The following is an 18,945-nucleotide window of genomic DNA, read 5'->3' on the forward strand; positions in this document are numbered from 1 at the left end:
ACAAAACAAGTTTTAGCACAAAACCAAAATGTATAAATCTCTAAAAAATATTTCAATAACACATCTTCTCTCAAAAACGCAATTAACAAATAAATAATAATATAATGAAATAAGACTGATCTACAACAAGTCTAACCACAAACAATAAATCTTAACAAAAACTTTCTACAGAATTCTACAGGGATGTGATTGACCTGGCAGCTGGAGGGCTGAAACGTTTTCGGCTGAGGGTTTATGGGGCGCTCTTGGGGTCAAAAGCGAAAAAATGGCTATTTAGAAGCTCATTTGAGGGCTCTCCTGGCTTTAAATTTGAAGCAAACTTGAATATTAACAACTGAAAGCAACCAAATATTTTTTACAGGTAAAAAAAATAATAATATATATATATATTTTTTTTTTTTTTTTTTTTTTTTGGGGGGGGGGGGGGGGGGGGGGGGGGGATCTCTGGGGCCACTAGGTCCGCGGACAAATCACATCCCTGATTCTACCATACAAGTCACAGAAACATTATAATTGTACAATATTTATGGTTATTTTAAAGGGACACAATACAGGTCGATGCATAATTATTGTATTTTTTATTTAAATGCATAATCATGTTTTACTCATTTGACATTAAAGATAAACGAGCTGTCGTATGACAGCGCACTCGACTATGCCGCTTTGACTTAGAAGTGAATACAATAACAAAGGGTATAGAAGTTATTAATAAATATCCCAACCTGCCCTAAAACTTTAACCCAAGTTCCATAGCCATAATCTGTATAAAGGATAATGTGGAGTTATCTAACCTCATCATGTGATGGCCCTGAACAATTGTGTGGAGTATTAAGTCAATTGAATGAAGGGTATTGGACTTATAAGTGAAAATCCCAACTTGCCCCAAAACTTAAACCAGACACGGACACCGGGGCGAGTAGTAATAAGTATAGCCTTCCTTATTCTTCGAAAAGTCGAGCTAAAAACACCATATGATTTGTGTACAGGTAAAAAGAATATTAGCTATATGTTGGCGCTTTTTCAACGGGGAAATTTGTGGCCATGTAGCTTATAATTGAAAAATCCCATTTTTAAAGGCTAATATTTTTTTTACCTGTACACTTATCATACAGCTTTTTTTGTTTTTACCCTTAAAGTCAAATGACTTAAACATAGTAATTCATTAAAATTGAAATGATTTTTTTATAAATGATCCTATATTTTTCCCCTTAAAATGGAACATCAGACATGGCTATTATACCAAGGCAATAACATTGTGATAAAAATTTAGACATTGGACAAAAAATAAATATTTAAGTATAAATTTTTACAGAACACAAAAATAAGTGAAACACTACATAATCATTGTGAAACCACAATGTATTAGATTATTAGTATGAATACAATAAATTAATACTTTTTTGAAGGTGTAGAACCTTGGAATTAACATTTACAATCTTGTACACAGTGCCGAGTGGACAAAGAAAATAATAATAATAATAAAAAATTGAAACAAACCACCCCAATCAAAATTATTTGCTTAGAATTACTTTTATGAAAAAAGAAATCTGAATGTTCTTGCATCTAGTACAATACCACAGTGGTCAATGTTCGCACAAGCCCGTAAGCCATACACTGCTAAAATTCGAGATTTTATAGAGCTGGGCTAGAGAGGTCTGATTTATTTTTACTACATTTTGTTTGTTTTTTAGATACATGTATATTACATCAATTTGCATTAAAATGTTTTTTGCATTGTCAACTTGCAAAAATGGCCCTCCCACTTCATTCCCCTTCCTCAGGGCCCTGGCCTTATACCCAATATGCACAGCCCTGCAAATAAATTATTTGAACAAGGCAAATGATATAACACTTCTGGGTAATGATATGGAAATTGCAGCATTGAACTACAAACTAAGCAGTGTTAATAAAAATTTACATCAGATTAATCTTAATAACTCAAATCATAGCACATATCACACACCAGTTGAATATTTGGTAAATATTACCATAACACATCACAACATCATGTTTTAACTAGTGTCACATTTAACATTCAAATACACTGATCACCTGTTCTATGCTTAATGTTGCATCCTCATTTAGTGTGTACAATAACTAAACCTTCACTTAGTTCAATAAAAAGTGCACAATAACATTCTCGCTTGGTCAATCACTTTGTGTTCTACAGAAGTGCACATTCTCAATCCCAAAATGAGTGCGCTAAATGGTCAACCACTAAGTGTACTACAAAAGTGCAAATTCTCAATCCCTCAATCAAACGCTAAATGTGAATCCTTCATCAAGCATCCAAGAAATGTGTACAAAGTGGAAATCGCGTAATTTATGAGTTTTTGAACACAATATGCCAAATCCTTTCTATTGAGCACAAAAATCATCTAGTACATTACACAAATACACACAGGTGATTGCAATTCCATTGTAGAAATGTATCCACCATGTTTATCTTCTAAAGTTATAGGAAGATCTTCCCATGTTGGACCATAACATGGTCAACGCCACTTTACCATCTATAACTGTAGAGACCGAGGCTTGAGGACACGAGCAATATTCCTTGCCAGTTCGGTCATATGCTGTTGATCTGACGTCATACCGCAAGCAACTTTCTCATAATGAACATTGAGCTGAAAAAAAGAAAAGATTTCTCATACAGATCATTCCTTCCTTGTTATTATAACATTGTGATTCAAATTCATTCTGAATATTGCTTTGCCAGGTTTGTTTTAAGACACTACTTTGACAGTGTCCAAAGCTTTTTTACAGGTGCATACATGCAGTTTTCTCAGCATTTTTTGTCAAAACATTAAGGTTTTTAAAAAACATAACACAATTTGTTTTCTATACTGGCCTTGAAAAACACCATTTAGTAATAGTTAGATGATATGAAGTAAAATCTTAATAATTAAGAATGGGCTGAGTGAGTGTAGGCAACAAGCCATTCTTATATCATTTTGATATTACGTCAGGTCATCTAACTAATTTAGAATACAACCTCATTGGCTGATACAGCTTCAACACAAAATCTCACACAGGGATTGTGTATCGGATAAGTGACAGTAGATGGACCTTTTAACACCAGCGAAAAGTTGAAATTCTTAATGATTAAGCCTGGTTCTTAATGATTGCCTGTCTGCATTTTCATTGGATAAAAATGTAGGTTGTTTTCTAAATCAAGATAAAATAAAAGCCTTAGCATTGAAATATTTAATTACCTTAGGTCTAGGTTTCTTTGGCATATCCTCATCATCAGAAAACTGTATTTTCTTAATGGATTTCTTGGAAGGCTTTGGCTGAAACGTATAATAAGGATTTGTAATCTCAATGTCCTTACAATATTCCATGACCAGTTCTGATTTAATGTTCAAATTTTGTGGACATGTTTTTTTCGTAACGTATTTCAAATAATCATATTCAAACTACAACAAAATAAACATGTAATTCATGACCAGATTTCATGCCTGTCAGTTTTTTTGCCGCCGGTTTGATTGCTGGCAGATCTTTTAGAATCAGATTTAAAGCAAACTTTATACCTTGAAAGGAAATAGCCAAAATTGATTTTTTTAAATCAATTTCATAAGCCTGAACGGAAAATCTTAAGGCCCATAGGGTTTGTACTGTAACATGTCATAAAAGCACAAACCCATAGAGCATGTAGCGCAAAAACTTCCTATATGCCCACAAAATATTTTACCATCATTAGATCTTCGGGTTTGTATACTCTCGCACAGTCTGGGAAGACAACTTACAATGTTTTGTGTTTTTCTTGTGTTTGAACCACAAGTCTGGTCAAACTCACTGTCCGGCAGTGTTTCCTTGATAATTGATGGTGGAGAAAACACAATACTTGTGTCGCCAATCAGCGACTTGCTCTGAAGAAATAAAATACATATATAAATACAGCATATGCGAAAACCATTACTTATAAAAATTAATTTATTCTGCCATGTATTTTACTCAAGTTAATGCTATTTTAAAGCTCAAATAATTTTAAGTGACCTTTTTTCTAAACAAACATAAGCATTACAATGAGAATACCACAAAATAAAATCAATTTACTTTTATCTTATTTTTTAACACCATAACACAAAAATGCATTTACTACATATGGAATAATTCAGCGCTCCAGCCAGGATTTGAAAAGGGCAGGGTGCTAGGTCAGAAAGGGCACTTTTGATGCACATTGAATAAGCCTTAATGGGGCACTTGCAAGGGCCAATGTTCAATTCTTATTGTGTATGTGATGTTACTACTTTCAATTCTAATAGTTAACTCATATCTTTAAAAGTCTTAAAATTATGTATGTTTATCATTATTATACTTATTTCTGAATATTGACTCTGTCAAAAAAAGGGCACAGTAGGTTGTAGTAAAAAGGCAGCAGGTTGCTGAAAAAGGAAAGCAGTGTGCCCCACCCTGCTTTTAGGCCTAGCTGGAGCACTGTGGCATAAGGCACAAACCGGTGTTTCTGGGGAAAGAAGCATAGTATCCTGACTAGGGTAGACTGTCTGTATTGAAGGTCTCGGCCATTTCTGGTTCAAGCTCTGTCGAGCTCTCTTGGACGGCACACCATGCTAATGACAACAACAAAATACATGATACATAAGCAGCAAAATACAGTGTTATAGTTGATGGCAATTCAGGGTTTTAGCCAGAATTTAAAAAGGACAAGGCGTGCAGAAGAGGGACTGAGGGCTTTAAAGTGCAAAGAATTTAAAAACTTTAAATCAAAACAAAAATATTTGAAAGTCTCAACCCTTAAAGTAACACTCTTATTCAAAATCAATACATACACATGCATAACAAACAAATTACTAGAAATGTGTCCATAGGACACGGATGCCCCCACTTTGATTTTTTGTCACAGAAAATAAGCCATAATGATTATTCAGGATAATCTGCACATATAGGATAAGTTGAGTTGAGTTGGGTTTTACGGCATCGCAAGACTGTATAGGTTATATGGCGCCATTCAGGCAGGAAAAAACTTGTTGGATCCACATCTCATTTACATCGAGATGATATTTTTTAAGTATTGTTGGGAAATAAAGGGCCCTAACTCCTAAATGATTAAAGCGATTTCCATGGCTATCGAACTTGATCAAGATATTATGGTCACAATCATGTATGTAAAGTTTGGTGAGGATTGGACACATACTTTTCAAGAATTAGATTGGAAACATATATTTTTGAAGTATTTTTGGCAAAAAAGGGCCGTAACTCCTAAATGACTATAGCGATTTCCATGACTATCGAACTTGATCAAGATATTATGGTCACAAACATTTGTTTAAAGTTTGGTGAGGATTGGACAAACGGTTTTCAAGAATTAGATCGGAAACAATCTTCGGGACGTACGTACGTACAGACAGACAGACGTACGTACGGACAAGGGCAACCCTATATGCCGCCACTTTGTGGGGGCATAATTAGAGATAAACCGTTAACTACTTACTAAATAATGCATTTATGGAAAATATTTATTTCTGATAACAAGATTTTAACCCTGTATTTAATAGCTTAAAACCTAAAAATATTAAGTAATGGTGAGTGCTAAAAGATTGGCTGTGATCTATTAACTTCTCATAAGGTAGAAATACCGTTTTATCTGCACCTTTCTTTCAAATTTAACTTGGTATCTTTCATAAGAACCATTGTTTTCGATATTTATTAAGCCTTTTAGTATAATACAGCATTTTTTTTTTAATTCTGGGGGATTGTTATTTGGGATATGGATCGAAATTCTGGGGATTTTTCCCCCTGCTGGGGGATATGGCATGTATAAAACTGACTTTAAACAACTTGATTGAGGACATTTAAGTCAAAGTTTAAACTGCATGTACTTACCCGCTTGTTTGCCTTGGAGACGGTAACCTCTGCAGTCTCTGCATTGGACATGTCTGCTTCGTATCCGGTATCTTCCCTTATCATTGCCTCAACATCATCCAACTGCACTGGGCTCTATAAGGAATCACCAATGTATGCAGATTTTGGTAGAAATTTCAACATGATCACAAACTCATTTGGTGCATGAACAGGGCTTAAATAACAAACATGAAGCTGGGGAAAAGATTAATCAATACAGGGTCATTGTTTTGGCAGAATTTTGGGAAAATGATCCTCGAGATCGGGAATTTTCATATATATCTTTTTCACAAAATTGGAAATTTCTTTTTACCACTTCTGTAGGTTGGCTATGCCAAATACCTTATAAATCATTTTGTGGGCCCAGATGGTTTATCTATTAAAAGAATTCCTTCATTTTTTTTATTCAAAATTCTTATCTAACATTTTAGAAAAAAACCTTTTTTTTTGCATTGTGAATATAGCCGATTACCAGATTCACGTAAAATGGCCAAAACATCAACACACTGCAATACATTTCAATAAGTCTTAAGGTATTAGCCATGTAATAAAACTCGGGAAACATCGACATATATCGCCACTCGCCGTAACAGATCGCGACGAACATCGGGCGTATTCCGCCTGTACTGGATGTTGCTATTTTTTAGAAACAGAAGGTATTTCCCCGATATTCATAGGCCAATAATGGAATTTCTACATTGTAGTATTTGGAAACTCTGTGATGTATTTCTCATGAATACACATTTAAAATAAATAAACACTTAAAGTGCACGCTGGCAGTTGATTATGATACATCTAACAACTCGAGTCATTACAGTAAAACATGGATTATAAGTGAATTATACGAGTAAGAAAAGATTTTCTGTCGAAAAAACAAACTGTCACCAATCAGCATGGAACTGGGATATTCAGATATTCGTATCAAAGGGCTATGAATGTAAGTATCCTTGAGCAGTTTTGTACGTTGATGTGTTTAAAAATGTTTTTTTTTTAATTTATCTTTGGAATTCTTACATCATTTTTGTTAGCTAAATGTTTAAACAGCGTGTTCATATTTTTACATGTACTCATGTACATGTTACATATTTTAAATGTACTTATGTACATTATTTATGTATATGATATGAGTATGTAATCTTTAATTTGATTGTTATATCTTAGAAAAATATAAGACTTAAAATTTTGTTTAACTAGAAATGTGTCCATAGGACACGGATGCCCCCACTTCGATTTTTTGTCACAGAAAATAAGCCATAATGATTATTCAGGATAATCTGCACATATAGAATAAGTTGAGTTGAGTTGGGTTTTATGGCATCGCAAGACTGTATAGGTTATATGGCGCCATTCAGGCAGGAAAAAACTTGTTGGATCCACATTGGACACATACTTTTCAAGAATTAGATTGGAAACATATATTTTTGAAGTATTGTTGGCAAAAAAGGGCCGTAACTCCTAAATGACTAAAGCGATTTCCATGACTATCGAACTTGATCAAGATATTATGGTCACAAACATGTGTTTAAAGTTTGGTGAGGATTGGACAAACAGTTTTCAAGAATTAGATTGGAAACATATATTTTTGAAGTATTGTTGGCAAAAAAGGGCCGTAACTCCTAAATGACTAAAGCGATTTCCATGACTATCGAACTTGATCAAGATATTATGGTCACAAACATGTGTTTAAAGTTTGGTGAGGATTGCACAAACGGTTTTCAAGAATTAGATCGGAAACAATCTTCGGGACGTACCTACGTACAGACAGACAGACGTACGTACGGACAAGGGCAACCCTATATGCCGCCACTTTGTGGGGGCATAAAAATGATGTGTTTTGGTACGTGACCTATTTCTAACATACCATAATACATGTACAACCCGTTATTTGTTTACAAAATGCATATTTTCAAAATTAATTTGTGAGAACAAGTTGTGCGTTGTTTGGGGCTTGAAGCCACAACTGCTTGGACACCAGCAACATTCATTTGCTTGGTGTAGGTCTCGTTAAAACCCCAGACTGTTGTGAATCATTATCAACCATACGCACAACAACTACATATTAGTACCTACCAACCATTACTCTTGGCTAAACTTGAGACAGATTTGACAGCCATGTCTATCCACAAGGCAATCACATCTGATAGAGATGATGTGAGTATTTCATATAAAACATATATGACTTGGTTTTTGTTTTTATAAACCTACTGTATTCAATAATCAAGTGGTGGTGGTGGTTGTGGTGGTGGTGATGATGATGGTGGTGATAATGATGATGATGATCATGATGATGAATTTTATTGATAAATTTAATAATTTTCTTTATATATATACATGTATGTATCAGCTTGCTTTTGTGTGTTTTTTTCAAAATAATGTCGAGAAATATTAAACTCTTTATATTTTATTGTGTATTTGTATGGCAGTATAGTTATCTATTCTAATTACTTAGAAAGGCTTTAAAGTACACCTTTTTTCCTTTACAGCACTAAACATTCTGGATGGGTAAAGTACCTGAAGGGGCATGAAAACCAAATCAGCATTGAGGAATTATCATTTATGCACACACTACAAGTACAAACGCATGGGAACAGACCAAACTTCAAATGTTTAAGAGTGAAGAATTATTGTGAAAAAATCTAAATGTTAGAATACCAATGACAAAATAAGACAGATAGACACCAAATTACCCACAGGGATTGTTTACATGTTATAATATTAAAAAGACATTAGTTGAGAACTTTCACTATGACATTTTTGGAGGGGGAATTACCGCCCACTTAGTGTTCTTGTTTCTTTACATATTTTAGTTTAAAAGTACACTCATTGTTTTAAACTCTGTATTCTGAGTAAGTATCATAATTAAATTCAATAATTTGAAAAAGTACATTTTATGAAATAGTCCATTTAAGCTTTATAAATTTTTACAAGAAAAAGGTTGATTTTTAAGCATTTTATAAGCTATAAAAATGTATGGTTACATGACATTATGTATATTTTCTTCAAAACTGGACGGTAAACTATCATAAATTGTTTTCTAAATTGTTTAATAGACATTATAGATAATATTTAAAATGATTTCAGCAACTTGCCTTAAAATTAACTATTTTTTATGAATTTTGTAAAACTGCTGTATATTTTCAAACATCAAAATACTGCTCTGTTCCGAAGACTCACAAGATCAAACAAAATGATTTTTTTTCCATGTGTATCAATATTTTGCTCGTTTCAACTTTAGTTTTCTGTTAACTGAAGTATTATTTTACCATGAGCTGTTGTGTTTATTTCATTATCTCTGATAATGCGAAAAAAATAATCAATTATAGACAAAATATTTACTTGTCGCTCTTTGTAGCCCTTGGAGTTTGGGGGTGGGTGTAATGAAACATAAATAACTTTTTTAATTCACGGTAAAAAATCTTCAAAATTTGGATAAAAGTCCCATAGTGTACCATGATAATAACTATGTTGTTGGTGAAAGCTTTTATAAAAGTGTGTATTACGCGGCTAATACCTTAATTCAGCTTGTTTTACATCTTCAAGATAAACATGAGGAACCTCCACACATATTTTTTAATAGGATTTAGCCTTTGGTGCCATGAAACATTGGATTCAGTCAGAGGAGATACCTCTTCATGTATTTTCCTAGCTGTTTTAGCCTTCGGTGTCGTTAAACATTTGAAACATTTAGCTGAAATACCACTCCATGTATTTTCAATCTGATTTACCCTTCCGTGTTGTGAAACATTGGATAAAACACCAGAGATACCTCTACATGAATTTTTCAAGATGATTTACCTTTCGCTAAGTCGCTACTGTGAAAATTAGTTACAATAAGCAGAGATACCTGTACATGTTTTTTCAAGATGATTTATCCTTGGTAGCTGGTAGCTGTAAAACATTGCATACAATCAGCAACTTATTTCAATAAGCTTTTCAATTGCTACATTTTTGTACTAACTTACACTGTGTTTGTTGGAGTGTGACCGTTTCATCTGTTCAAGGGCGTTCTTGAACGGTGTTGGTGTTCTTGGTGTGGCCTGAAGCAGCGACTTCGACACTAGAGGGGTCTTGGTGACACTGAAACTACACACAGATGGTAATATAATGTATTGGGGATAAACATCAAAAATTATTCAAACCATATTTGTAAACATAATTATGTACCAAGAAACATGTTAATATCTAATAGTTTTTATGTCATTACAAGAAAGAGTCTGCAGAACATCAACATCACAAACGGCTGCTATCTTAAATGGCTGCTATCATTTTCTTACAGACTGAAAATAAATTCCCATAATTTTGTTTGCTTTAAAATCATAAACCGTTTAACCAGAAACACTCAGATTTTACAAGACTGGACTGGAATTAAATTGAATTTTGCAAAAAACAGTATGCTATGGCAATACCTCAAAATTATATTTTGGATCTTTTCTTATCCCTAAAAATTAACATGCTTGAATTGAGAATGGAAAATCCAGGGGTAACATATCAAAATTGGAAATTCAACATGAATTTTAAGAATTTTCACATTCTGGAAATAGGAGACATTTGACTTTTGGGGTGCATAGTATTAAAAAAGGTCTGACTGTATACCTGTTATCCCTGACTTTCACATCGGGTGTGTTAAGTATTGAGCCATGACCGGAGGAGGAGGAGTGAGTTTTATTGCACACAGGAGTTGACGTCATCTTGCCATACGGGACCTCAGGTGAGTTCAGAAACTGAAAGGCAAGAACAGCTTAATGAAAAAAGAACTTATAAACTACCATTCCAGCCAATGAAATCCCTTATCCGACTCCAACTTAATTAAGTACCACGCTTAATCATTAAGACTTGCATATTTACAACTTTTCAACCACAGTTTGATTCCCTGCTTGCAGCAAAAATGTTCTAATCCTAGACAGTGTGAACATATTGAGTAAAATCTTGAGGCCGAAATAGAACATGCTTGCTACAATTTTACAATATATTCTTTTATTCCATAATGAAAGAAACTGCAGTTCAAACTTATTGAACAAGAAAAACCAAAACTTAATGGCATTTAAAATATCTAGTAAACAATATTATTTGAAATTTCACAAATGGGTTGGTAGTTAATTTACCTGTGAAGGAGAAAAGGGAAGATTTTTGATGGGGGTCCCTTTTGGAGTAACAGAGCCAGCCTTATGCCCGGCGTCACTTTCCTCATCACTAAACATGTTTATTCCAGCGCTCTTTGCTGTGTTTGACACACCAAGCCCACTGTCAATGTTAAGCACAAGTTCTTCTATGTCGGAATCATCTGTCAGGAAACTATGGTTTCTTTTCACTATATTGTCACCTTTACTGCATGTCTTCTTGCCATCCACATTTTCACTCAAATACTGAATGTCCAGACACTGTTTTTCTTTACCATTGTCCCCACAATTTGTCAAATCCCTAAACTGGAAACCAAACGATTGTTTTCTCTCCAATCGAGGTTGCTGGGACCCAGTTTTGGACTGATATTGCTGGAAAAGGTTCAATACTGGTTCCTGGTTCTCCTTATTTTCATTTCTTTCCATTCCAGCAAGCTGTTTTCTATCCAGCTCGTCAACAATGTTCTGCCATTTAAGTTTCTGTGCCACCTTCACAGACACCCTTCTTTTAGATTTTTCCCTCCTTGAATGTTTCTGGAAAAAAACACATTTTTATTCCTCAAAAAGTACATCAATGGAACATGAACTGACAACTACCTATAAGCAACATTGCATTTTGACTAATTTCAGGGCTTCCGTTAAAGGAAGTTTGGAAGTATATTACTTCCTAGAAATGGGTTAAAACTTCCAAAACTGATTGCTTAGATGTGCAAAAACTTCCATAATTTTAAAGAAAAATTCCAATGTTGTATGTAAGCTTGGAAGTTTCAAATATCAAGAAATGAATTATTATAATATGAGTAGTGAATTTGGTAAGTTAAATTTGCAAATAATTTGATTTTTAATATACTAGTTGAAAAATAGTGGAATAAGATATAGTGTTCGGGAGACTTAAACTTCCACATTTCAGTGAAAAACTTTCAAAATTGATGGACAGGAAGTTTATACTTCCAGTTTCAAATTCTTAATGGAAGCCCTGTAATTTGAAAGGTAGTACCATACTAATACTCAAACGCAAAAAATATGAGGGCTGTTTTTTAAAACTGCTCAGACTGAAAGTACCTTGCACTTTTTCATACTCCGTATATATTCTTCACAGAAATGCATAAAAGGAAGAATTCATTTGCATCAGCATAGAAGTTACAATTGGTGTATAAATATTTTTCACACACAGTCAAATATATTGCCCATTTTACCATACAACATCAGTGAAAATATTTGGCCCGATTCACAAGCCCTAAAGTATAAGTCCCACTTATTTAACAAAACATATAAAAAAATGGATTTTTTCCATGTATGCTTAAATGCATTGTTATTTACTAAACAAATCTTAAAACTTAGGATCTTTAAGGGGGCTTTGCTTTTTTCTTTGTTTAAAACATACGAAAGTAAATCTACAATTTTAAGCATTTTGTCGCTATTTTTATAATTCTTAAGACCCAAGACCATGGCCTGCACATTTGCTTGAGACGAACAGATCAATACATACAGTCTTCCTCTTAGTTCCCCGTAGTATAGCGGGCTCACTCAGCTTGGCTGTGACTGGAGAGCCCATCTCTATCAGTCGCTCGGGACTTCTCAGCTGGTTAATGGCATGACCATCAAATCTGTACTTCTCTGATGAATGAAATACATACAAGACAATTTAAAGCTTCAGAAGAATACCAGCTCTATTTGCATGTGTATATTCAGAAATAGTTCAGTTTAAATTTATGTATTTTTAATAATTGTGAAACAAGTACTACAACATGATATTTGTCAGTCTCATTGGCATGATGTTACACAAGTATGATTTTTTTTAAATTTGGGGGGGGGGGGGGGGGGGGGGGGGAACCAGAGGAAACACACTTGTACAGCTTGGTGATCACAAACGCATAATCAGTAGAACAGAAATGATCTACGGACAAAAATCCTTAAAATCGTTCTCCCATGGCCTTAATTTCAATCTTTGGTTCCTGATTTTGTCACTCAAATATTGTACCCTGAACTGTGAACATCACAGGTTCCAATGGCATGCATAAAACAATAAGTCAATAATCTATGTCCTTTGTACCCTGAACTGTGAACATCACATGTTCCAATGGCATGCATAAAACAATAAGTTAATAATCTATGTCCTCAAGAATACACGTCCTACGGACCTAACTCAAATTGAAATCATTACAAATAGATTTACACCCAAGGTAAATTTACATACTTTTGTCCCCTAGGACAGTAAACTTGATCGGTGTTACACCTGTCTCGGAACCCGTTCCACTGACCAGGTCCAAGGTGGATAGGCCGCTGAACCCTCCCATCCGTGTCACTTCAGGCATCTTTGTACTGTGGTGTTAAAGATTCAATATGTTACATGTCACAGTTAACATTCTAAGTCATATAAGGAAGATATTTGTACATTATTTTATTTTTACTTTTGTCAAAACTAAAGTTAATAGGGTAAATTTGGGCTGCAGGAACTCTCATACAATTTCCCCTCAATGAATAAAGTCTTGATTCTAACAGGAAAGGTATCCTTTGAACATATTTTTTCTGCTCAAAATATGGTTGTTTGCCAAAACAGGCAATATTGATATTCAATTGTCAGACGAAAAAAAGCTAAAAATGCCACATGTACATTAGTTAATAAACAAGAGCTCCTTATCAAACTTGTCCGAGATATATTAACTACACCAATTCTAATCAAATTTGGTGATGATAAGACAAAGGCTTCTGTAGTTATTGATCGACACCGCATGTGACACTATGATACCACTTGTTCTTTTTCAACAGGCGTATAAAAATCACCAAAGATACAACTTAACTAACCTTTTTAACCCACCATCACTGACCACAAGATCGGCTTTATTTCCAGACATTGGTGCCGATTTGATTTCATTAAAACCACTTTCCAGCCCAGAGTCCGAGGACTGTGTCTCTCGTCCAGCCATCAAAGGATTAATTTTCAACATTTCTATAGCTTTATCCGTTTCGTTCTCCAAAGGTATTTCAGTGGTTGGGGTATTGTCTATTGTTTCATCCGATGTTTCATTCTCAAAACGTTTTCTCATAGTAGAATTCCAATGGTTCTTTATGGCATTGTCCGTCCTGAAATGAAACATGGCATTCAACATCTACAAACATTTACAGCTGTGGTCAAAATCAGCACAAGTCTGCAAGCCCTGTTACTGTACCAGTCAAATGCTTTCTGGGCTTGCTCAAATTCTAGATTTCATCAAGCAGGGCTTGTCGAAAGATTATGATGCCAGCTTGGCCCAATGCATTAATGTAAGAATTTGGGCTTGTTTATGTTTAAGTTCAATTTTAAAGACAGATACAGGAGTATTCACACACATGGTCACTGCAATCGCTTTTTGCACACAAAAAAACTCAAGTTTGGAGGTACAACATGTGCCGAATCTCACAATTGAGGAAATTAAAATGCCCTTAACAAAAAATAAAACAATAGTTAAAGCAATTAACTCTTCACCAAAAAGGCAAAAAACAAGAGCACTCCAAACAGGACGTCAAAGCTTTATCTTTTTCTTAGTTGATAAAAGGGCATGACTAAACAATCCACTGTCAAGCCAAATAAAATACCAGCACTTTTTTTTTGCTGATAATAATGCATACCTTCCAGGAAGAAACTTTGCAATTTCAGCCCATCTATTTCCAAGGGTTTTGTGCAGGTGGAAGATGAGCCTGTCTTCGTCTTCACTCCAAGCACACTTCTTAATGGCCGGGTTCAAATGGTTGTGCCACCTTAATTAAACAGAACTTTGTGGCTACTTGATCAAAGACATAAATACAAAATTAACTTTTATGTATGTCAAAACAACTTTAATTCATTTACAACCGCAGTTTGTATAACTTAATTGCAACTTGCTACTTATCAGAAAACAAATCTACCAATAATTATAATCTGCTTAAATTAACACCACCCATTTATTCCTTTTCATATTAATTATACTGTTTTATTCATTGTGAGCTGCATTTGAAATTAGACTTTTCCAGTTTTAACACAATAGCTGTATATTTTAGGAATATTATACTACCTTTCCCTGCACTGTTTCCCAGTTCGGCCAACCAGGTATTTAGAGATAGCAGTCCACTTCTTTGGCCCAAACTGTCTCACCAGAGCAACAACCTGGTCGTCTTCCTGTGAATGAATATAAATACTTTTCAATATCTGAACATTAATTTGTAATCTTTTACACAATGCTCAAAATAATATTAAGGACACTACCATTCTATTCACTTTTGAGTAAAGTATTTAGTACAAATCTTCATTTTTCAGTATCATCTGGGGAGATTTCATTTTGATTTTTAATGAAAGCTATTTCAACATAGTAGTCTGAGAATGAAACTCTTTCAAAGACAAAAAAACAAAATCAGCCCCACAAAATGAATGATATAGGGAAATATCATTTTCTTTTTGGTCGAGAGATCATGTTTCTAGGATTCAACTCATTAAATAACTTGGTGGAATTCTGACTGTACCTGAGAAAAAAACCTGCTTTAAAATGACAATTTTTCACCTCTTTTGTCCAAGCACCTTTGATGAGATCTGGATTAAGAACTTTGTACCAGCGATGCTGACACTGGAGATCAGAGCGGTCAGGGAAGTAACGAGAAACCAGCGTCCAGTCCTGAGACCCAACCAGCTCAACAACTTGCTTTAGTTTGTCATCCTGTTAATAAAACATGATTCTTTTTTGTATTGCGTGCCAAACATATTCATTTTCCGGTATTAAAGCTGTTTTACTACGTGTATCCACTTATTTTTTTTATTTACTGTGGTCATCAAAAGATAATGATAGATGTTAATCATGGCAAGATTTACAGTAAATGTGACATGTGAGTCTGTTATAACATTTATTGTTCTTTATACAAACTTAATATTTTCGAGCATAAAGCCATATGCATATAATATCAGTAAGATAATCGTCAGTAGCTTTATTTCATTGTCACAATCAAGTAAATAATCACTGGTGATTTATTATTATCATTCATCAAGTTAGTCAACCTGTCTATAAGAATACCTCTTCTTTTAACCAGCGTCCTTTGTTTGCAAGCTTTTTGCCAGGTTTAATACTGAAGTGTGAAGTCTGCTGACAGGCAACAAAGAAAGACTCTACAGGGTCATCAGTCTCGTCATCACTGCTATAGAGTATCTGACCCTGCAAGCTGGAAATGTTTCTAAATTAATTGCTGACACGTTTATATAATTAAATATGTGATTGTATGTTCACAAAGGAAGATCTCATAAACCAACCCTTCAATACATGTCTATTACTACAAAAATATGATGGCTTGTTGATATCAAATCTTAGTTGGACCTAGTCACAATGACCAAACTTTGTGAATATTTATGTTTTAACTCAAGTTATCCATGATATTTGAAAAAGAGGCTACAAGTTACATCAAACTTTCTGCTTAAGTTAATCCATGGCCAAGGTGTAAAAACCTGAAACTATTTGTTTCAAGCAGGATTTGCCTAAATAACTTGTTTCACCTTAATCCAAGTTATCATAATATGCCTCAGTGACAATCTATTTTTTGTCTGATTGTAAGAAAATACTGACATATTTGTACTTTATCTGCAACACTGACAGATTTATGAAATTCCTCTGAAATCACTAAGAGCTAGGGTGAAACTTATATAAAACAGTGCCCTCCCGATGTGCTGTAGTTAATTACAAGAGAAGTCGTACCAACACAAACTCACACTACTAAAAAGCCACGCCAAACATGAAGAAGTCGCCCCACATATGGATTATATAGTAGACATTATTTCTGTCAAACTTCACAATGTATATTGGACATCTTTTTTTAAAGTATTTTATTGATTAAGAAATTATGTTGGTAAATTAAAATAAGGTATATATGACATTACCCTCAATTAAGTTTTCTATTGTGTTCCTGCCGATAACTATGTTACACCTTACCGCCTATGATACTCTTTATGTGGGGTGACTTCTCCGTATATGGCGCGACTTCTTACTAGTGCAAGTTTATGTTAGTACGACTTCTCCTGTTATGCACCAGTCAATTGTACCCCCCCCCCAGGTCTATACCGGTATACCGGGGATAGCCGGGAAAAATGGCCGTCTTTTTACCTTCCAGGTGGTCCCGCAGTGCTAGGTGAATTCGGTGGTCTTCGAGCCAAATATAGTGGGGAAAGGTCTTTACCTAGGGTCCCTGGAGTGCGGGAGCATTTGGCAGGGTTTTACCAGCAGTTAGTCCCCGCCCTGCCAGGGCTTGGCTGGACCAAGAGTCAAAGTCCACGCTATAACCCGGACCTGTGGGACCGTGGTTACAATTGACTGGTGCATTACCCTGTAGAGTATTATATTTTATTGAAAATCCTACCTTTTGTAAGTTGTGACATTCAAGTGGCTAACTAAATTACTAAAACATATTAATGACATTATCACTTATAAATTGGAAAAAATGACATTAATAATGTAAACAAAACCACGTGCACGAATTCAGCGTAACATGAACGTAAATGACGTCACAAATTCGCTAATTGTCATGTATTTTCGCGATTTTTGATAAAAAAAAAAAGTCAAATATTTATCACCAACCAAACATGAATATAGTTTTGCTGGTATTTGAGCGATTTCAATTAAGATCCCTTTTCAGCGCAGGTTATGGGACAAAGTACAAAATATATTATAGAATCTTGCAAATGACAGGTGCTAGATTGGCAAACAATGGGGCTAAATATTTTTTTCAGATTACCTATCCACAGACGATCCAGACATTTTCAAACGAAATTACATGTTTTCCAAACATCTCAGTATCTGTTCGTTGATTTTTTTAAATGACAACAACTTTTATTTTGGCATACGGACGGAAAACTTGCTGGTCCAAATGTCAACAATAATGGCGGAAGACCGAATTGCGCGCTGTGGGAAATATCACGTTTTCATTGGTCAGAGCGTAAAATAGCGGCAAGATAATGGTCACATTATACTATTAAGTAGCTCACACATTTACTAACGTTTTTTATCACACTTTAAATAAAAATATAAAAAAAAACACCTAAGATACCTAGCCAGAAATCGCAATATTTAATTTTGAAATACATCTAAATTAATGACATTTTTCGGTTGTTCATTCGATTTCGATTCAAACACCTGTTGATTGTGTCGTTATATTTTGATATATTCAGTTTATGTCCATATTTGCCCAAATACTGTATTGTTAATTCGTCTTTGAAGACCACAATTTTCATTAGCTAATTGTCGCTTAATTACGGATTTGTTGATGCATGATTGGTTGACTGACATTACCACGTGATGTTATCATTGCATTGTTAAAAGGTAAAAACAATCAACAGCTTATGTTTTTTAAAAAGCCTGGTGGCCTCGTGGTGAAGGCGTCGGTATCTGTGTCTGTATCTGTATGAATACGACGCAGTACCAATTCTGGCATAAGGCGTCGATGGTGAGTCCTGGTCGTTCAGTCACAACTTGTGGGAGCTGCCTAAAAGTTCTCCATTGTATTTGCATGCACGACACTCTCCTCTAAATAGTTCCAGTCCTGCACTGCCTTGATTAAAAATAAATGAATGTTTGTATTGTTCTGTAATGTCCATGGTCCGTAGTGTCCGTGACCCGTTCTGTTTTAGCTGGTTTGATTTGATAAATGTCTAAATGGTTGGTTGCAAACTTTTTTACAATATTTGTTTGAACACTGCTTTTCTATTTTTTCTGGGCTTTACCGGCGTGGGTTTGCACCCCATTAAAATCAAAATACTTTTTTTTACTACCATTGTCAATAATTATTCCTGAAAATTCAAGATTATAGAGTTAATAATAACAATAGGTGTTTTCAGATGCATTATGTGACAGGGAAAGTTTGAATGAAACAGTGTACCTTTTACCTGGGACCAATAATCATACTCCCAGTTTTAACCATAACCAGGGTAACATAAAAAATAACGCACAAATCGTGCTAATAAAAACAATATGATGTCCAG

General features: G+C 34.6%; 1 protein-coding gene across 1 annotated transcript; it reads right to left on the reverse strand.

Annotated features, from left to right (window-relative positions):
* Positions 1–438: 438 nt before the first annotated feature.
* Positions 439–17,861, reverse strand: LOC128232815 (myb-related protein A-like). The gene is made up of 16 exons (XM_052946562.1): positions 17,703–17,861; positions 15,998–16,142; positions 15,494–15,646; positions 15,011–15,114; positions 14,589–14,717; positions 13,785–14,063; positions 13,177–13,301; positions 12,469–12,596; positions 10,965–11,513; positions 10,456–10,583; positions 9,825–9,945; positions 5,845–5,958; positions 4,458–4,571; positions 3,747–3,869; positions 3,213–3,290; positions 439–2,624 (listed from the first exon to the last, which is right to left on the reverse strand). The coding sequence occupies exons 1-16, from the start codon at positions 17,723–17,725 to the stop codon at positions 2,511–2,513; spliced, it is 2,427 nt and encodes an 808-aa protein (XP_052802522.1). The 5' UTR covers positions 17,726–17,861; the 3' UTR covers positions 439–2,510.
* Between the last annotated feature and the right edge of the window lie 1,084 nt (positions 17,862–18,945).

The sequence above is a fragment of the Mya arenaria genome, chromosome 4 (genome assembly GCF_026914265.1).
Source record: "Mya arenaria isolate MELC-2E11 chromosome 4, ASM2691426v1".
In the NCBI taxonomy this organism is placed as follows: Eukaryota; Metazoa; Mollusca; class Bivalvia; order Myida; family Myidae; genus Mya; species Mya arenaria.